The 22,109-nt window shown below is 35.3% G+C and overlaps 1 protein-coding gene across 5 annotated transcripts in view; it reads right to left on the bottom strand.

The window, feature by feature from the left end:
• Positions 1-22,109, bottom strand: part of lrp8 (low density lipoprotein receptor-related protein 8, apolipoprotein e receptor) — a 170,789-nt gene that overhangs the window by 59,548 nt on the left and 89,132 nt on the right. For all 5 annotated transcript variants that reach the window (XR_009271678.1, XM_058778596.1, XM_058778598.1 and 2 more), the window contains exon 4: positions 5,603-5,731. Coding sequence is in view for 4 of the 5 variants with exons in the window: in XM_058778596.1 (XP_058634579.1) it covers positions 5,603-5,731 (129 nt within the window). In the remaining variant the exon portion in view is untranslated. The remainder of the gene's footprint in view (positions 1-5,602; positions 5,732-22,109) is intronic.

The following is a 22,109-nucleotide window of genomic DNA, read 5'->3' as shown; positions in this document are numbered from 1 at the left end:
AGTGCTAGCAAATCAACTGAGGGACATGACTTGAATTAATTGATGCATATTTTGACACCAGATTTTTCCCACCAGTCCTGTGCTCTAGAGGTGACCTAAAACATTACGGCTCAGCAAGAGCATTAAAGGCACAGTTCACCCGAAAATGAAAATTCCCCCATGATTTACTCACCCTGAAGCTATCCTAGGTGTATATGACTTTCCTCTTACAGATGCATACAATTGGAGTTATATTTAAAAAAAAATGTCCTGGCTCTTCCAAGCTTCAGAATATCTTTGTTTTGAAATTCAACAACTATGAATAATATGAAGAATTTTTGGTAACACTTTATTTTAGGGTCTCTTTACTAGTTGCTAATTAGCATGCATATTAATAGAATATTAGCCATTTATTAGTAGTAATTAAGCACATATTAATGCCTTATTCTACATTATCTTATTCTACATCCCTAATCCTACCCAATACCTAAACTTAACAACTACCGCACTAACTATTAATAAGCAGAAAATTAGGAGTTTATTGAGGGAAAAGTCGTAGTTAATAGTTAATAAGTGTTCCCTATTCTAAAGTGTTACCGAAAGTCAAAAAAGTATGTTTGTGTTTACACGGCACTGCACCTTATAAACACAAACATGCGCATTAATTATTAAGAATATATGCAACCAGCAATTTAACTTCACACGTTTGAGGCTTCAATGCTTTTTTCCCCTCGCGTCATGAAACTCCTCCCTCATAATGAGCTAAACGCCACAGCTCTGCCTCAGCAGGGGTTCCGCTCTCTGCAGAAACGCAGTTTCAGAAATTAAAACCTTTTAAACTTTCTTCATAGGGCTTCCACAAGAGCAAAGGGCACTTTGATTGTGCATTTTTAATGCAGGCTACCGATAATAATTTATACTTAAAAGCTTCCTTCGCAGTGTATCTGGAGATTAAGGTAATAGAGGGGAAAGAGAGAGAGAGAGAGTAGAGCAAAAGGACAGCTGAGTTTGAGGGCAAATAGTGCCTTTCTTCTACAAAAATGGGAATGTGATGTTAGGAGGTATATTATTCATGTCTGTGACTCCCCAAGATATGTTTTATGTAAATCTTTCAACCTTTAGTACACTGTAAAGGGCTTCGTGTGTGCAGCAGGTTTTAGATGTATGTGTGGAGTCTAGTAAACCCACTAAAATGCACTGCAGCCCCATTCAGCAAATGAAAGCACTAAAACAGTATTATGTTTTTAGCATTATGTATAATGCTCTGTAAAAAGACTATTAGCTTTTATCCAGCCTACAAGGTACTAAGATTTGTGAAGAACAATGAAACATCATGAATAAATTATGCTGTTAATGTTTTGCTGCTTGCTGACTGCTGTTCTGTTGTTGTTGTGCAGTGATCTTAAACACATCTTATTACATAATAATGTTTGTTGATAGTCACCATTACACATTGTTATACTGAGGATAATTATTAATTAAAAACCATGTCATTTTAGGTTTTAGAACCATCATTTTACTAATAACATCTACAATTCAATTTATACATTTATTTACAAAAAGAAGTGTTTTTAAAATACAAGAATTAATATTTTTCATTTAGCAAAGATGCATTCAATTAATTAAGAGTGACAGTAAAAACATTTATAAAATTTACAAAAGATAAATAAATAAATAAATAAAGGCTGTTGTTCTTACTTTTATTTTCAAAGAATCCTGAAAAAAAAAAGTATCATGTTTCCACAAAAATATTAATGTTTTAAAATGTAGTGATAAAAATGTTAGAGGTAAAGAAATAGTAATATATGCATTTACAATAAATCAAATACATAATTTTAAAGATGCAAAACTGCCAAGGTTTTGGCTAAACATTTTTCAGAATAAATGAGCAAAATCCAAAAAGTACTATAATCTTTGCTGTTCTATTCTCTGTGTCACACCTGACTGAAGAGCTTCTGGTTCATGTAGAGGTGACTGATTTGAAAAGGATTTGAAATGTAATTTTTTGTGAAACATGATTCTTCAAAAGTTATGGGCTGTACAGCATTAAGAGTAATATGTATTCATAGACCGTGCCTTAACATCTTCAATTATAAATCAAAAGGAGCAGTCCTGCAGGTTATTCTAGAATAAAAAAAATAGAAGTCTCAGGACCAGACATCAAGCAGGAAATCAATTATAATCAGCAGCACGGTGAAATATTACAGTGATGTTAATGCTCTTTTTTTCCAGTTCAGCGCAGGACCGTGCGACACGCAAATCACAGCTATGAATCCACAGAGATAAACAAACGCTGTCACGGTGCTAATCATAGTGCTAATAGTCAGAAAATGGAAAACCATAAAGGATCGAGCTAGAGTTGAAAGACGTGTCCTGTATTTCATTATTACATGATTAAGCATAAGAGAACGCGTAAGCCCGTAGTGACACAAGGACAAGAGATTTCACTCGGCTGTGTTTGGAGATATGAAAAGCAAACGTGTCAAGGCTGGATAATAGGCAGGATAATTACATATTATGAACACAACAGGGCAATTCAATTGTGAAATATGTATTTTGTAGATAATGGTCAACACAGAAACACAATAATCTCTTTACATCCTTTAGGGCGTGATCTCATATTTAGGTTTTGAAATGTAAAGAGACACACATACAATTTTTACATTTAAATTGACAATGCAATGCAACACCATTCTATAGACAGCTTCTGATGAATTTCATGAAGAGAATTGAAACTATTCAATTAATTGATTGATTTAATTGCATTTATAAAAACTGATATTATTTCAAATGTTTAACACCTTTAAATGTATCACACTAAAAGCATCGAATCGAAACTGCTTCATTTTGTTCTGAGTTTGATGATAATTAAATTCTTTCATATAAAAATTACAAATGACTTCATTTTATTAAAAATCCTGGAATTAATTTATAAATAAACTGGTCATTAAAAAGTCTCACTCAGATAATATTTCTTCATCATTTACTGAAAAACAACAGTCCCACTATGGCAGGGATGGGCAACTTTGGTTCTGCAGTGTTTAGCTCCAACCCAAATCAAACACACCTGAAGAAGCTAATCAATGTCTTCAAGATCACTAGAAAGTTACAGGCAGGTGTGTTTGATTAGGGTTAGAGCTAAACTCTGCAGGACACTGGCCCTCCAGGACCGAAGTTGCCCATCCATGCACTATGGGATTGTGTCTAAATATTAAACTCACTACCACCATTATTCAGAGGTACATATAACTGTTCGATACAGTTTTTGAAAAAAAGTCTCTAATGCTCACCAAGGATGCATTTATTTGATCAAAAATAAAGCAAAAACTTTTAGTTATAATAATAAAATATAAAAATTATTATTTTTTAGTTATATTGTGAAACATTCAATTTATTTATTTATTTATTTACTATTATTATTATTTTTTAAAAACCGATTTACTCCTGTAATGTCAAAGCTTAATTTTCTGCTGCCGTTATTCCAGTCTTAGAAGATCTTTCAGAAGTCATTCTAATATGCTGATTTGGTGCCCAATAAACATTTAAGTTTATTATCAATGTTGAAAATAGACATGCGGCTTGATATTTATTGTGGAAACCACAATCTTTGATGAATAGAAATGTCTAAAGAACAGCATTTACTTGACTTATTCTTTTTTGAAACATTATAAATGTCTTTATTGTAAGTTGTGATCAATTTAATATATCCTTGCTGAATAAAATCTTATAAAACCTTACATGATCCCAAACTTTTGAAAGGTACTGTATGGAAATTCTTTGGAACTGTTGATATTATTTATTTTATTATTGTACAGTAATACTTGAATCCATTACACACACACACACACACACACACACACACACACACCAGATCTCTCTGATTGCCACACACATACATTCTAAACAGAGACATGAATCACATGGAAAATTTGCAAAAATGTACAGTACAGACACTGTTATATTAATAATAATCAACAGGTGACTTAGTCTGCAATACAGAACTATTTAGCCATATTAAACAAACCAGCAAATTCTCAGCTGCTCCGCTGTGGATTTAAAATGCTGAGTTTGCTTTTATCCATAACCTCTTCAGCAGTACATCAGGAGTTTGTTATAATGATAAAGATCCTGAAGGGCTTTAAAAGGCCAAATACATAATCTTTCCATAAAAGAGGTAGTTGGAGAATCAATGCTTGTATAGGTTGCATGTCAAAGAGCAAAGTAAAATCAATACTGGTTTATAATCTAATAGTAAATTGAAATACCTGTATTTGGCAGCCGGATTATTATGTGTGTGGGAGCAAGAGGAAAAGAATGCGAGAAAGTGCATGTGTAAGCAGAATTTCTATTTTATTTATAGTCATAACACACATTCTCATTCTCACCCACTGTGACAATCCATCAATGCAAGAACTAACTGTTGGGGGTCTGAATACAAAAACCGGCCCACGTTTTTAAGATCCAGAGATTTCTGTAATATCTACCCTACGCATCGGGGGGACATGATGAAAGGACCATCAGCTACGGTAACATCAAACATTGGTGTGTTTCATGTGCTTCACACACTAGAGGTCTTCAAGGGTCCAAACATTCGTACCCGAACCCGAAGAGACCCGTAAATATTTGAAAGTGGGACCCGTATCCGTGTAGACCAGAGAAATGCCTTTAAATGTACTACGCAGACCTGACCATTATTCGAAAGTTGGACCCGAACCCGGCTGGGAAGACACAGACCCGACTGCACCCATCCCGATCGGCACATATTGCAAAGTTTTTTAATCAATAAATAAAGTTGTGAAAAAAAAAAAAAAAACTTTTTGCCTTAACTACTGTTATTAGCCTTCTTCCTGACTGCGATACATACAATCCTCCTAGCCAAAAAATTTCCATTCATGTTAGGCTGTTCCTCTCTCTTGCCGACTGAAAGAGCCTTAATCCAGCTTCAAAAGTCTACTTGCTGTCACGGTTGGAGACGGATGACTAATGCAACTTCGCAGTTTTTTTTTATTTAGGCCTATTTTTTTTTATCTCGAGTCAACTTCGACTGCTGCGTTTACCGTTTTGAACTACAATAACGATACTTTTTGTTGGTTGTAATAAAGACTCGGAGCAATTATTTTTTTAGCAAAAAACGTGCTACTTTACTGCGTGCGTGTTCAATAACAGGTGCGTCTCTTCTTCAGTTTTGTTTCAGTTTTTTTTTTTGTTTTTCACATCACTCATGAAGGAATCCATGATCACGGTCCGCTTGCAGTAGGCTACGCGCTCTGCTTCTGGCGGCTGAGGAAAGGCGTGGTTTTTTTTTCTGTTTTTCCCACATTTCCCGCTCACACTTTTCTCATCCTAATTTTACAAATTGCAAGTTACAAAACACACGCATGCTGACTGACGCTGATCACTGGCAGGAGCGGTGTTCTCCGATCGACTCGGGTATTGCACACAATGTTAAACAGACACGGGTCCCCTGTGAAGACCTCTATCACACACACACACCCATCACTACCTCCACTCCACTCCATTAAGTTCACACACACACACCTCACTGAAGCCTGACTGTGCATTACCCAGACAGGACCTATTTTTAGCGATTTCCTCTTTCTTTCTCTTTCCTCCCTGGACTCACCTGCAGCACACTGCTCCTCATCTGCTCCATTTTCACAGTCCCGCTCACCATCGCAGCGCCATGACAATGACACGCATTTGCTCGTCGAGCCGCCACAGTCAAACTTCTCTGGTGGACACGTCTGTCGACCTATGAGTGAAATCAACAGAGAGATGTCTGAGAAATAAAATATCAACTAATGCTAAAAGGCATATTCCGGGATGCTGATTGGTCAATATAGTGTTCCAACCTTTGAAATACCCAACACAATGACAAATTTTCATACAAAATGAAATTTCTAAGATGATGTCAATATCATCTATACACACAATACTATTAAAAGCTTTGGGGTGTGTAGAATTTTTTTATGTTTTTGAAAAGAAGTCTAATGCTTATTACTGATCAAATATACAGTAAAAACATTAATATTGTGAAATATTATAGTTTAAAATAACAAAATGTATTTCTGTGATGTTAAAGCTGAATTTTCTGTAGCCTTTACTCCAGTCTTCAGAGTCACATGACCCTTCAGGAATCATTTGGTGCTCAAGAAAAAATTCTTCTAATCAATAATGTTGAAAACGTGCTGATTAATATATGTGTGAAAACCGTGATACATTTTTCAGGATCCTTTGGTGAATAGAAAGTTATTAGAAAAATACTATATAAATCTATTATAAAATGCTGTAGCTGACATTGAGCGTTTATTTAAAACGCGGCACGGTTCAGTACAGTACGGTACGCAATTATGTCCGTTTCCATTGTCAGAAGCTGTGAATGGTACCAAAATAGCGAACTGTACCGTACCACTTTTTTGGTACCCTTCCATTGGGGTACCTAAGCACAGCAAAGGGTACCAAAAAGGGTGGAGCTAATCTCACTGCAGAACGTTGATTGGTTGACTATATGGTTTGCGTGAAACAAGGGGATAAAGCTTCTCCTTCACTCGTTCCGCTCAGCTGTCCGTGAGTGTTGGGCTTATTTACATCAGAGTGCACAAACACAAAAATATATAAAATATTAATATATATGCGTTTTATAATTTTATATTTTCACACAGACAATAGCTGTTTCTCAATATGCGTTCTTGTCTGTTCTTGTGGACTTGAGAAATCATTGCCCAAAAATTTATTTTCAAAATATTACTGTTATTCTGTCATGAAATGTAGTTTTAAGAGTTTTTCAGGCGAGAATGTAGTTGTTTAAAACTCAAATCTGCAGTTTATTTATAAAGATAGCACCTATTTGGAAAATTTGCTATGCCGATTTCGGAGCTCCAGGCTCCAGTGCTCACGTATACGGCCTAGAGCGGCCTTAGCTTGGCTAGTCCTTCCGATATTTGTCGCTGGCTCTGATGTCTCTTTAGTGATTAAGCATACAATTCGTTTTGGGTATATTTAAGAAGCACTCGTGGTCTCATGAATCTATTATTTGTTCCTGGTCCTATCGTTTTGGCTGAGTACAAAGTTATGTTTAACTTTATATATTTATTTTGAACTTTACCGTAGTACAGCGCTGACTTTGTAGCATATGTTTGACTGAATTGTTTGCTTTCTTATACTTTGTACTTATACTTTTATAATGGCTATTATTGTTCATTAAAGCTGACATAAAAGAGCGCTTTATCGTTGAATGCACTTTTCGGCATACATGCGGCGTACTGACCCTTACCGCTCGGTGGAAACGAGCCATAAATGTCTATTGTCACTTTTGATCAATTTAACACATCTTGAATAAAAAGTAATTTCTTTCTTTCAAAAAAAAAAATTAAATAAAACAATAAAAAATAAGACTAAATAAATGATAAATTTTTTTTGTAATTTGTAATTATTTTCAATGTAAAACATTTACACAAATATTAAACAATGTACCACCAATGCCACATTTAAATAAACCATATGAAAAAAAGACTAAAAACCACAAAAGGCAACTAAAACAATTACAATATATATATAACTTTTTTTTTTGTAAAATTGATGGTCCATTCACTTAACTCCAAAAAACACAATAATTAGAATTCAAACAAATGCTATAAATGTCATGTGATGTACAATGAAGAGAACAATGAGTTTTTCATAAATAAATACAGATAAAAATATGCAAAACTATTTAGTTTAGTAACATTTTCATCATATTTTCTTGTTATAAAATGATGCTTTCTACATGGAGTTTCTTTTTTCTTGACAAGCCCCATCACACAAACACACATTCAATAAGACATCTCCACTGGCCTTATTGTTAACCAAAACCGAACCCCATTGAAACATTTTCAAGTTTCATCCTAGATCACACAGCATTCCCAAGACAGCTCCATAAATTATACATCTCTAAATGTCTGGGAACCCAACTGCAAATCAATAGCAGACAGACTGATTTCTCTCACTCCCATTCTCCAGTCTTTTGAGTAATTTTCAGCATATAAAAGAAGATTTATGAAGACCTTCTCACCTTCTCTGACACCTCAAAACTGTGTCTGCAGCTCATTGTTGCCTGAACCCTATCTATAATCATAAGAGTGAATGCCATGTCTCTCACTGGATTCCACTATTGTACGGCCTTCTCTGAAGAAATGGGAAAAAGACAGCTGTGAATCTCATTTGAGATATCTCTTCATCAGCATACAGCCATTGTGGCACTGCAAATTGAGGCCCAGTCCTCGTCTGTGGAAGCCATATTGGCTCTGAGACTGTCAGAGGGAAAAAAAAGTCCTATTTAAGGCCAGAGCTTAACCCAACACCATAAGGCTTGTTGGTGCGTGACTAGGGAAATGTATGTGACAGAGTGGGTTTGTTTGAACAGTGTTTTCGTGTGAGCGTGCGAGCGTGTGTTTCTGGCTTTGTCAGCATGTGTCTGAATAAACAGAATGACCCATTCTAACTGTCTGGCTGACTGCTTGAGATAGCACAGCCTCATGGGAAACGCAGTGTCTTATCTCCTCTTTCTCCTCACTACCCCTGAAGACTACTGTGCCCACAGGGCTTTTCATTCACTGCTCATAAAGCCCTGGCTTCCTCTTGTTCACACAGAAAAATACTCACAGAGGTTTGGTAAAGGCACCACAACCGGTGTAAAATAAACAACACATTGGGAATATCAAGATTATTTTAATGCACTCTACGCTCATTACACTTCCTAAAGACAATCATTAGGCTAGTTTTGTGATCCATCCTTATGTTTTAATAGGGTCTCTGATTTAAACTTCAGTGGAAAAATGCATAATTCGAACAATGAATCGATTCATAAAACAAAAATTAAATGATTTGTCTGTATCATTTTTAAATAATATTTGTATGTAGCAAAGATGCATTCAATTGATCACATTGTTACAAAAAATTATATTTATTTCTTTTGAACTTTCTATTCATCAAAGAATTCTGAAAAAAATGTATCACCCTTTTCCACAAAAATATTAATCTGCACAACTTTTGGTTAGGTGCTCTATAATAAATATTTCTAAAGCACTAAATCGGCATATTAGAATAATTTCTGAAAGATCATGTGACTGAAGACTGGAATAATGGCTGCTGAAAATTTTACATTTTAAATATTTTAATATCTAAAAATAGAAATTGGTTATTTTCAATTGTAATATGATTTTACAATATTATTTGTTACAGAAGTGGTGCTTGGTGGCTGCAGCTGTGAAGAGGATGAATTCAGAAACAGACTCTTTGTAAAAAAAAAAAAAAAAAAAAAAAATCACCTTTAAAGAGTTTTAGCACACTGACAGCATAAATCTTCAGGTTAAAAATATTACATTAAAAAAAAACGAATCAAATTATATTATAATAGTACAAGAAAAAACTGCCACCAGCAAATATTTCTTCAAGACCTCACTCTGATTGTTCTATAATTCTAAGATGCATCAGAATAACACCCACACTGCTCTGATAGATGAATGTTCAGTGGATTTAACTGTAAGAAAGAAATGAACTCAAGACGTTCTCTCAGGCAGTATGAGCCAGAGGTCAGCACAGACTCAAAAGATGATGAGTTCAGACTGATGCACTCCCTGACGATTAGAGACACTCTCAAACAACCACGCAAAGCCTGTGGCCCCAACTCAGCGAATAATAGTAAACTGACTGACAGTGGGATAAAATACAATAACAAAGCAGAGATGCACACAGTCAACATCAAGCTTCATTTGAAGAGCAAAGCTGAGGTCTTAGAGCACAAATTCATGTGTTTATTTCTTTATGAAGACAAAATAAGACAGAGCTCCACTCGTACTCTGTGACCAGTTCAACTCATCCTGACTGCAATGCAATTCCTCCTGGGAAAATGAAGTTATGGAAGAACCACAGGGAGAGGACGAGATTAGATTAACATATTTATCTAATAATGTAAATCGTTTTCTTGGTGCGGGTGTAACATTGTTAATCTAAGCAGGGGAAATGAAATTCTCAGATGCGCATCAGTACGCTCAAAGAAATAATCATTAGCTTTGCACAAACCACGTTATATTAGGGAGGCAGTTTCAGTCAATAATGTCCGAGTGATGAGTTTCACAGTCAACTAAATTCAGATGTTCTTGTGAGTGGTGAGAATATGCGTGTCTAAGTGGGCACTGAAGCATCTTCCATTACTCCTTTCTCATTTATCTAAATGCATCACAAGCCTATAATGGCGAAAAGTATCTGGGCACCCCACAAATAACGGTTTGACTATTTCAAGTACAGTAAACCACAAATGTTTATCTAGAGTAATTTATGCGTATTAGTATTGAATTGAATCATTGAAGCAGCAAAGACATTGGTTAACCCTCTGGGGTCGACAAACGCGGATACGCGTTTTGTGGCAGATTTTCCTGATAAGGCCGAAATGAGCTTGAATTACTCTGCCACTATTAGTGCTGTCAAACGATTAATCGCATCCAAAATAAAAGTTTTTGTTTACATATGTGTGTGTACTGTGTATATTTATTATGTATATTTACATATGCAAGCCAGCATAAGACAAGACCTTTAAAATATTTTTTCATGTTTTGTATATATTATTTTGCTGGAAGAGATACAGATGGGTAGAAAATGAACAGTTAATGATACAATATACGGAGAGAATATCAAATATATGCACGCATATAAATAATTGCGATTAGGTCAGGTCACAGTGTGCCCCCTCCCCCCAGTCAGAGTCGAGCATATTTATTCTCAAATGGATAGGCAGCATCAATTTGGCGTTTGTGCGAAACGTAAATAAAAAAAAAAAAAAAAAAAGAGAAAATATCACGACACATTGCCAGGGCTATACAGTGCGACTGAAAAGTAGCTACTGTGTGCGATGATCAAAAAATATTTAGGAGCACCTGTGCGACTAACCCGATCAGCATAGGCTATTTGTGTTTGCGCTGAGAGGAGCTTCAAAGATTTCTACTTGCGTGTTTGTGCAGCGGTGAGTAATGTATCGCAGACATGATTCCTTGAATGCAATGTTAATCAGAATCCACTCACTGCTCAAAATACTTTTGTTCATTGCTGAGTTATGCAAGCTCACAAATCCTCTCATTATAACAAACAAAGTGTAAAGAGATTCGTTGTGCAGTGTAGAGCGCTTCATTGATTATAATGGAGTTTCGTGAGATTGCGATGAACTGAAGTGAGTAACAGCTTTTAAAGATTATTAAAGGAGTTTGTAAATGTGATATTAAATTAATACAACAGCTCAATAAACAATAAGTTATGTAAAGTGATGTACATTGTATGACTTTTAACAATATTGCCCGATTTTGCTCTATTTGGTCAAGGAACATAGTTTCTAACAGTCACAGCTGAGCCACTGCTCATCATTCAAACACAGCTGGTGTTTCATTTATGAATGAACCTGCGTTTTTAAATGAGTCTAGCGAGTCAGTGATTCAATTACCCACTCATAAAGACAGTCACTTGCTTCGTTCCTGAATGAATCACCTGTTCAAACGAATCAGTTGAATGAATGATTCAGTGAAAAAAAAATCAGTGACTTGCCGCCATCTACTGGCAGTTTTATTTTTATGTTTAAAGTGTCCGTTCAGTTATTTAAATCATTTCAATCAAACAATAGTTCTATATTCAAAATTGTATATTTAAAACATTAATCTCACAACATTGTTATGAATTTAAATCATCCATGCCACCTCTGAGCCTCTGTAAATGTCTGTAAATTTACGTAGCCTATATGCCACTTTTGTGTTCTTCTGTGCCACCTTTGTAGTGGATTTTGTTATATGATTTCTTTTGATTAGTAACTTATTCTTCTTATTCTACCTGTTCTTATTCTATTTTTTTTATTATTAGAAATTTTTGAAAAATATACATTTTAAAATTTGACAATGACATAGCCTACCTTTAATAAAATTAAGGGGGAAAAAATGGCATTACAAAAAAATGCCCCTGTAAATCACTTTAAGTAGTCAAATATTACCTTGTAATGGGAAGGCTAATTTTTGTTATTGATCAGAAGGTGCTCCTGAATTGGGGTTTTGGTGGGGGATGGGGCACTTCAAATGTGGTCACCCTAGGGCACTACACTGTGTTAATCCGGGCCTGATGATGACGGATCCAAAAGCAACTTTTCTTAATTAAACTTTCATTTCTTCGTTTAATTTAAGTAATGCTTGTAAGTAACGCAGTAATGCTCGCAGGTTTTCATCATATTCTGAGTTGCATTTCACTGTTTTTAATAATTTTGAGGAATACTGCAGTTTTTTTTGCAAGTGACATCAATTAATGCATGTTCACATTTATTCTAGAACTACAGTGACATCTCACTCCCAATTTCTCTCAACATGCGGACAGGAGAGCTGTCAATCAATAAATGGGTAAAAAAAGTAACTGGAGTTACTCATTTGAAAAAGTAACTTTAAAGTAACTAAAAAGTAAATATTTTCTTGTAAATTAAAAAGTAATGCGTTACTTTACTAGTTACTTGAAAAAAGTAATCTGATTACGTAACTTGTGTTACTTGTAATGTGTTACCCCCAACACTGATCGCATCCAAAATAAAAGTTTTTGTTTACATAATATGTGTGTGCACTGTGTATATTTATTATGTATTAAGACACACATACAGTACATATTTTGAAAACATTTACATGTATATATTTATATTCATATGATTTATACTATATATATAAATAATTTTATTATACAAACCCGATTCCAAAAAAGTTGGGACACTGTACAAATTTACAAATCTCATAAACTTATATTTTATTCACAATAGAATATAGATAACATATCAAATGTTGAAAGTGAGACATTTTGAAATTTCATGCCAAATATTGGCTCATTTTGGATTTCATGAGAGCTACACATTCCAAAAAAGTTGGGACAGGTAGCAATAAGAGGCCGGAAAAGTTAAATGTACTGTACATATAAGGAACAGCTGGAGGACCAATTTGCAACTTATTAGGTCAATTGGCAACATGATTGGGTATAAAAAGAGCCTCTCAGAGTGGCAGTGTCTCTCAGAAGTCAAGATGGGAAGAGGATCACCAATTCCCCCAATGCTGCGGCGAAAAATAGTGGAGCAATATCAGAAAGGAGTTTCTCAGAGAAAAATTGCAAAGAGTTTGAAGTTATCATCATCTACAGTGCATAATATCATCCAAAGATTCAAAGAATCTGGAACAATCTCTGTGCGTAAGGGTCAAGGCCGGAAAACCATACTGGATGCCCGTGATCTTCGGGCCCTTAGACGGCATTGCATCACATACAGGAATGCTACTGCAATGGAAATCACAACATGGGCTCCGGAATACTTCCAGAAAACATTGTCGGTGAACACAATCCACCGTGCCATTCGCCGTTGCCGGCTAAAACTCTATAGGTCAAAAAAGAAGCCATATCTAAACATGATCCAGAAGCGCAGGCGTTTTCTCTGGGCCATGGCTCATTTAAAATGGACTGTGGCAAAGTGGAAAACTGTTCTGTGGTCAGACGAATCAAAATTTGAAGTTCTTTTTGGAAAACTGGGACGCCATGTCATCCGGACTAAAGAGGACAAGGACAACCCAAGTTGTTATCAGCGCTCAGTTCAGAAGCCTGCATCTCTGATGGTATGGGGTTGCATGAGTGCGTGTGGCATGGGCAGCTTACACATCTGGAAAGGCACCATCAATGCTGAAAGGTATATCCAAGTTCTAGAACAACATATGCTCCCATCCAGACGTCGTCTCTTTCAGGGAAGACCTTGCATTTTCCAACATGACAATGCCAGACCAAATACTGCATCAATTACAACATCATGGCTGCGTAGAAGAAGGATCCGGGTACTGAAATGGCCAGCCTGCAGTCCAGATCTTTCACCCATAGAAAACATTTGGCGCATCATAAAGAGGAAGATGTGACAAAGAAGACCTAAGACAGTTGAGCAACTAGAAGCCTGTATTAGACAAGAATGGGACACTATTCCTATTCCTAAACTTGAGCAACTTGTCTCCTCAGTCCCCAGACATTTGCAGACTGTTATAAAAAGAAGAGGGGATGCCACACAGTGGTAAACATGGCCTTGTCCCAACTTTTTTGAGATGTGTTGATGCCATGAAATTTAAAATCAACTTATTTTTCCCTTAAAATTATACATTTTCTCAGTTTAAACATTTGATATGTCATCTATGTTGTATTCTGAATAAAATATTGAAATTTGAAACTTCCACATCATTGCATTCTGTTTTTATTCACAATTTGTACAGTGTGCCAACTTTTTTGGAATCGGGTTTGTATAAACGTAACACTTTTTTCTTAAATATATACATCAGAGGTGGGGGACTCGAGTCGCAAATTTAAGGACTTGTGACTTGCTTGACTAAATAAAGAAAATGACTCGACTCGACTTGGACTTGAGATCCAGTGACTTGAGACTTGACTTGACCTTCATGACTCGGCAGGACTTGACTTTATAACAACTCTACCAAATTATGTCGTAATGATTTATAATAATAATTAAACAAAACGCAAGCCACTGAACCAGCGGCAGAAGTGATCCGAGTCTGCGCAGCTGACACTGCACGAGCACAGGAACACAGCGCGCCAAATACAGGGAGCAAGAGAATCTCACAATGTTTGGATTAACACTTCATAACTGTATGCATTTGCAAAGCTAGGACATCACCACTTCATAAAGGAAAGGTATGCAAGCTTGTTCGTTAGTTGAAAACAGCATTGGTCTTAAATTCAGTTTGGGTCTGTCATTAAATTAAAGTGATTATAAATTATTAATCTCGTGTTTATAATAGTACTATTAACGACGTCAAACTTTAATTTCGCTGGCGTTTGCCTCTCAAAACAGTGCTTTAGTGTCTTTGTTATACCACGGAAACCACAGTGTTTTATCGATTAGTGATATTTCTCTTGAACCCAAAATCCAAGATATGTTGTCAAAATGGCCCTAGTGTGAGTTTTTATATTTATAACATACGATATTTAGTAATATTTTCAGCGCGGCTGCCAACAGTTCCGTTGAGCCCACAGCTAGATTTACGCGCGTCTCTAAGCAACACACTGAATACTGAACGAATCCAGGGATTTGAAGGAATCGGTTGAGTGATTCAGTGGCCCATTCTTGCTTGTTCATGAACGAATCAACTGTTTTGAATGAATCGGTTCAGTGAACTCTTCTGTGATAAAGCTGTGATTTGCCACCACTTACTGACGGCATTAATATCAGAGTTGGTCTATCAGTTAATTTCATATTTCTATATTCAATTTTTTTAATTAATTATTTTTCCTACAGAACAAACAGAAAACAAAAACAAAACAAAACAAAAAGCTTAAGCAGACCTTAAATACACAGCTGTCAATTTAGTTCTTATTAAGATAAAATCAAAGAAATGGATAAGCTACAGGGGAAGATACATAAACATTAACAGCAATAGGCTTCTTGTTTTGAGCCATGATGACAGTAGTTTTCAAGAACAATGTAGGCAATCATGCAAAGTGAAAGAAACAATCCAAATAGGGTGTCTATATCCGATGAAAAATTTTGGGTCCATTTTATTTCTGATATAAGGGGTGATTTGTAGTCAGCATATTATTTAAAATTGAATAGCATGTTTTGTTACACACTGAAATTCTTTAGCGTGCTCCCAGACTGAATCCCAGTCTTCACTGGAGATATTTAATGCGAAAACATTTTCAAACATCTATTGTCTCCTAGGATGGTCAAACTCAATATAACATAAATATGAGAGACATATTTTTATCTTTTATTTTTATCAATATTTTCTCAATTACAGACTTCTCGGTATACAAAGTAGTATTTTGCCTATTTTCAAAATGTTATATTTAAAACATTATTATTTAAAATGTATAATTAAAAAAGTAAATTTCTGAGGAAAAATTAATAAGGTCGTGTGGCAAAAATATATTTGTTCCTGTCTGATACTGTCACTTGACTTGACCCTTATCAGGACTCAACTTGACTTGCTTAAGGTGAGCCACTGACTTGACTTGTTGATTTGTTTGTACTGTGACTTGAGACTTGCTTGAGACTTGATGGTAGGGACTAGGGACTTGGGACTTGCTTGAGACTTGATGGTAGGGACTAGGGACTTGGGACTTGCTTGAGACTTGAACATGTGTGACTTGCCCCCACCTCTGATATACATTCATGTGTGTGCATTTATATATACTAGGGCTGGGTATCTTTCTTAAACAATAATAGGGCCCTATAAAATGTTCTTAATTTTTCTGGTAATCAGATGAAGGCATAAAACATTAATTTAATGTATCCTAATCGAATGAAAATTAAACCCTTTTATTTTTTGGCAAACAAAGTGCTGCATAACAGAGGTTTACTGTTAAAATTAAAAGAAAACAAATGGGATTATTCCTTTAAAAATAAAGATTTATTAATATTTATTAGTAGTAGTAGTAGCATTCAGTCTTAAGACTGCTAAATAGTAATATATTCTGACAGTTTCTAAACTAAACTTTTATTTTGACAGGTTGCCGTGAGGAACTTGCAGCTGCTGAGTATCATGTGATATGACAGTAGTTTTCTCAAATTAAACGATAAAATGCTAATGAAATGTCTCTCAGAGCAGTTAATATCATCATAAAGCGAGACGGCAGAAGATGAAAACACCGCGAGCATCGTCCGCGCTTTAGTATGTGTGTAGTAAACAAAACAGTGCGTCGCGCCATCCGCCATTCATTCATTGCGGAAATCATGGCGTCTTATGCGTGATATCAAACGCTTCCACAGATTTATAGTATTACTATAGCATTTCACCTGAGCATTACGAATCATGCGTATGGCTTTGTTCTTGGTTCTCATCAACAGCATCTCCGCCATGATAAGCACTGAATGAATGACAGGCTTTCTGTTGTAACATCGCGCATCGGTAAATAAGGGTGACATCTAGTGGAGAAGACTAATGATAAGAATCACATTAATCAGATCTGGTTTTAAATGTGTGCTGAAATAAATATCAGAATAGATCGATTCGCGGCTTTTGAGGATCGATATCAAAAACGATTAATATAAAAAATATATACATAATAAATATAAACAGTACACTCGTATGTTAGGTAAACAAAAACTTTTATTTTGGATGCGATTAATTACGATTAATCGTTTGACAGCACTACTACTAAGGTTACAAAATCGAGCGTAGTGCAGACTCTCTCTCTCCGTCTGTCTATTGCTCTTTCTGTCCCTTCAACATCAATGCTTTTAGAAGTATTTTCAAAACATTCAAGGTTTTTCTTGACAACCTTTGCTTTTCTAGGTAAATATAAAAGGTAAACTAAAGGTTTAGAGTCAGTAAGAATTATATATATATAAAAAAATGTATTATGCAAGGATTCTTTAAATTGATGAAAATTTTAATTTTTACAAAAAAAAAATGCTGTTCTTTTCAACTTTCTATCCCTAAATGAAACCTATTATGTAAGACTGAAGACTGGAGTAATGGCTGTTGAAAATGCCATCACGGGAATAAATTAGATTTTAAATACATAAAAAAAGAATAGTTATTTTAAATTGTGATATTATTTTACAATATTATTTTTTAACTCTATTTGTGAACCAAAAATGCAGCATTTGTGAGCATAAGTAACGTCTTTCAACAACATTTAAAACCTTACAGATTTCAAAGTTATGAACTATAGTGTGAATTTCTTTGAATTTTAATGTACATTTTCAATTCTGAATACATTTTGCTGCATTGATTCAAATTCAGTAATTGAAATGGAATTAAAAAGGCACTTAATACACTTTTGAACAGCTCACAACCCTGCTTACCTTAACTCTGGAATGCTGACTCAGTCATATAACATCTGTGCTTGAACTTGACTTCTCTGCACCAGTATAGCATTAAACCTTATTAAGATGTGTGACTGGTGTGGAAGAGTTTGGGTAAGTTAGCTATAAAAGTTGTGTTAGTCCTTGGGAAGGTCATTTCTAATCAGCGTATGAGCCTCCAGGTCTTTTAGTGGATATACCTTTATCACAAACGCTGACGGCTGCACACTCACATGCCGCCCAACAAGAAGAGGCAGCTCTATCGACGTGCTTATCGACAGCTTTCTGGAGAACCCTTTTGATCCACAGATACAACTCTGTCCAGCACAGTCAAGGCCAGCAGCATTCTGCACCACAATGCCAGAGTTTCAAGAGCGTTATAGCAGTTGAAGTGCACAATTTCTTTCTGATGCTAAAATACTTTCACATAGCCCAGACAAGTATAACAATATAAGAACACATCCATTGTAAACATCTATTGCTCAGCACAATTAATATCACAATTCTGCATAGTTAACTTCCTTAAAAAATAGATACAAATATTAGGCCTTTGTGCAATTATTAGGTTCAGTAATTTGTGTAGATGACATCTGTAGTGTAAATTTATACAACAGTGCTCCCAATCAAGTCAAGTCAAGTCAAGTCACATCTAACAAATACAAAACAAATCAAATGTATATTTCCATGCATTAACATGCCCTGGACATGCATGCATATTCAATAATAACAACTTTATGCACATAGTTTTAAGTGTGAATGTGTACAGTATTCGCCACTGACCTTTTAATCTGCTGTTTGCATTTTTTTTTATTTGCATATAAAGTTAATTTAATTATTTGATTTCACCGTAAAAACTATGCAAACTGATGCACAATAGTTCAGTTTCAATCAGCACAAATAATCTGATCACTTTTTAGAAAATCACAGAAAATACAAAGTCAAGCTGAGTAAATATGTTAAAGTCATAGTTCACCCAACTCATCGTTTTCTCAGCTTCATGTCATTCCAAAACCATAAGACTTTGATTAATCTTCTAGTCATCTTCAATGAACCTGAGAAGTTTCTGTTACTCCACTGAAAGTACAGGTAACCAAACTTACAAGATCCAAAAAGGCCATAAAGGTGTTGTAAAATGAATCCATATGAATCAATGTGTTCAATCCAAGTCATGTGAAGAGATATAATCGCTTTATACGATGAACAGATTTAATTTAGGCTTTTATCTAAACAACATTTGATTTTGATTTTATTTACCTAAAAAAATTATCGTCACAAATACTGTACATAAATAGAGCACATCACAAACATGGAACTTTAAAAATGCGTGATGTACATATTTGAGTATTTTATTTCAGTTTATTTGTGAGTAGAAGCTTAAATTAAATATTTTCATCATATAAAGTGATCGCATCTCTTCACAAGACAAATTAAACCGCTCGATTCAGATGGATTTGTTCTATTAAAAAAAATATCTAAATTCGCATTTCAAAGATGACGTTTTATGTGTTTGGAATGAAAATTACAGAATTCTTTATTTTTGGGTGAACTTTGGGTGAACTATTCCTTTAACTAAACAAATGTAAAGTAAAGTAATCACATGTGCTAGCATGCTAATATTGACAGTCCTAGTTGTTACCAGTACTCTCATAGGTAAACAGAGGTCAGTGAAACCTGTCAATCGACAGTGCCACACACAAAGCTTGAATAACCGATCTGTGGGGAATCAGGATGGTCTTAACCGTCTCACTCCATTGATCCACTTTGTCTCCATTTTATTGACACATTTGCCACTGAACAAGGAAACATAATTCTGATTTATGCTACAAAAATGCACTTTAACAACCTGATGCAGATGTGTATGCGCGCCTATGTGGGTATAATGACCAGCTTAGTTTTGACCTGAATCCATCTAAAATCCAAACGCCCTGATCCCATTAGCAGGAAAGCTGGAATCTCTTCAGCATTCTGTCCACGCTGCTCCTGCGGGGCTGGGCTACTATAATCTAAGGGTGCCTGTACTATATGCTAATGTGATTTTGATTAACTGCCTCGCTAATGTCCCTTCACTGAGAGGTGGGGAGAGGGGGAGAAATTTAAGAGTTTATCATTGTGAAACCTCCCAGTCATATTTAGCTTTGTATGGTATGAGGGAGCCTGATTAATTCTGATGTCCTAACCTGACAGGAAATTGCTATGCTAATCAATTTGTCTGGCGACTCTTTAACATTTAAAGAGGGACTGAGTGCAGCTAAGGGGAGGTGCTACATTTCTCTTACATACTATACAAACTGTACATCATTGTCAATGAGAAAGACATGAGAAGATAATCCAGCATGCACTGCAACCCTTGGGAAAAATAAGTTTACCTTTTCATACTTTTAAAAAGTACTTAAGGAAATATATTTTAAAAGAAAATACCGAAGTGCAAACTGACTATTGGGTGTTTTTGGACACTTAACTGTACGTTAATTGCAATTAAAAGACAATGTGGTAACACTTTATTTTACAGTGTCCTTGTTACACACGTTACATCTACTTATTATTATAATAACAATTAATTATACATAATTGCATGCAACTAACCCTAAATCAAATCCTCATCCCAACCCTAACCATATAGTAAGTACATGTTGTTAATTAATATTACTCAGTATTTAAATGTATAATTGCACTGTAACAAGGACACCTTAAAATAAGTGTAACCTAAAATGTATTACAGTTTAATAAATTTATATTAAATGCAATTAGCTGAATTTTTGACTTACTTAAGTAGGACTTAAGTACAGCTTTATTGTCTTAACTGTCAGTTATTGTCTCTGCAATACACTATGGTTTAAGTTTACTGTGGAATGTTGTGACAAGCATTAACTGTAAAACTAAAATATACTTTAAATGTAATTTCTATTGAAACTTGTATGTCATGTATTTAAATGCATTTTTAATGAAGTTAGTTAAAATTATAATCAACTTTACATACTGTATACTTTAGTAAGTCAACATCAAAGTGTGTTCATCTTTAAAGCATAAAGAAATATTAATACATAATGATTTAAAATGTACTTTAAAGTAAAACATTTAAAGGGGTCATATGATGTTATTTTAAAGATCATTATTTTGTGTATTTCATTTAACAGAATATGTTGACATGCTTTAATGTTCAAAAAACACATTATTTTTCAAATACTGTACATTACTGTAGTTCCTCTATGCCCCGCCTCTCTCAAACGCATCGTTTTCTACAAAGCCCCTCCTTCTAACAAGTGCAGTCTGCTCTGATTGGCCAACTGACCCAGTGCATTGTGATTGGCCGAACACCACAAGCACGCGTCAGAAAAGTAACGCCCCTTACCATAATCGCGAGCTTCAGCTTTCAAGTTATTTTTATCAGTTCAAGCCTGAAATGGGGAACAGAGTCGCGTAACAGACACAGTGATGATGCTCGTATGTATTTGCAGTACACAAGCCACGGTTAAGACGATTTCTGACGGGCTGTACCCTGTTCTGTTCTCCTCTCACACACACACACACACACACACACACACACACACACAGAGACACATTACGCGCAAAACTCCGCATTTGAACAGTCAATAGCAAATACTTGAACTAATAACAAAACATACTTACAGTCGCTGATTCAGAAGCGCCAGATTGTCATAGCAAAGTCAGAATTTACCCTTTTTTTTCTTTTCTTTTTGAAATAGCCTTTGTGCACAGCCAGCCTTGTACTCTCCTAGGTTCACGAAACGGTCGTCCATAAAATGCATTGCACAAATTCAAACATTTGGGTTGTGCTGTTGTGTTGTAAACAAATCTAAACCAATGATTCCTAATTGCATCTACTTCCGGAAGGCCAAATAAAGTGCTTTTGCTTTCGCCTAGAAACACACAGCGCCTCCCTGACATGACTGCTTCAACACTACTGCGGTAACTGAAACCACACCTTCTTTCTTTGCGTTAAAATTTGGGCGGCATTACGCAAATAATTCCACATCGTGACGTAGACATGTGGGGGCGTGTTTGAATGAGGTGTTTTAGGGGGGCGTGGTCGAGTCTTAACTTTTTATAAAGAATATCTCTTTGGGTTTGAGACTTTAGTCTTGGCAACTTTAGGGATCTCATCTATGCACCAACAGCTTGTAACTCTGCAAAGAGAAAGGAAAACTTGAAATCGCATCATATGACCCCTTTAATTTGACATTATAAAGTGCTTTTTTTAAGGTTTTAAAAGTGTACTATCTTTAAGTACACTTAGGAGGTCTTTCATTTCATTAATATAATATCCTCTAGTAAGTAGTTA

Source organism: Onychostoma macrolepis, chromosome 06, assembly GCF_012432095.1.
Source record: "Onychostoma macrolepis isolate SWU-2019 chromosome 06, ASM1243209v1, whole genome shotgun sequence".
Lineage (NCBI taxonomy): Eukaryota > Metazoa > Chordata > Actinopteri > Cypriniformes > Cyprinidae > Onychostoma > Onychostoma macrolepis.
Note: the sequence above shows the minus strand (reverse complement) of the source record. Positions and strands in the feature narration are given on the sequence as shown.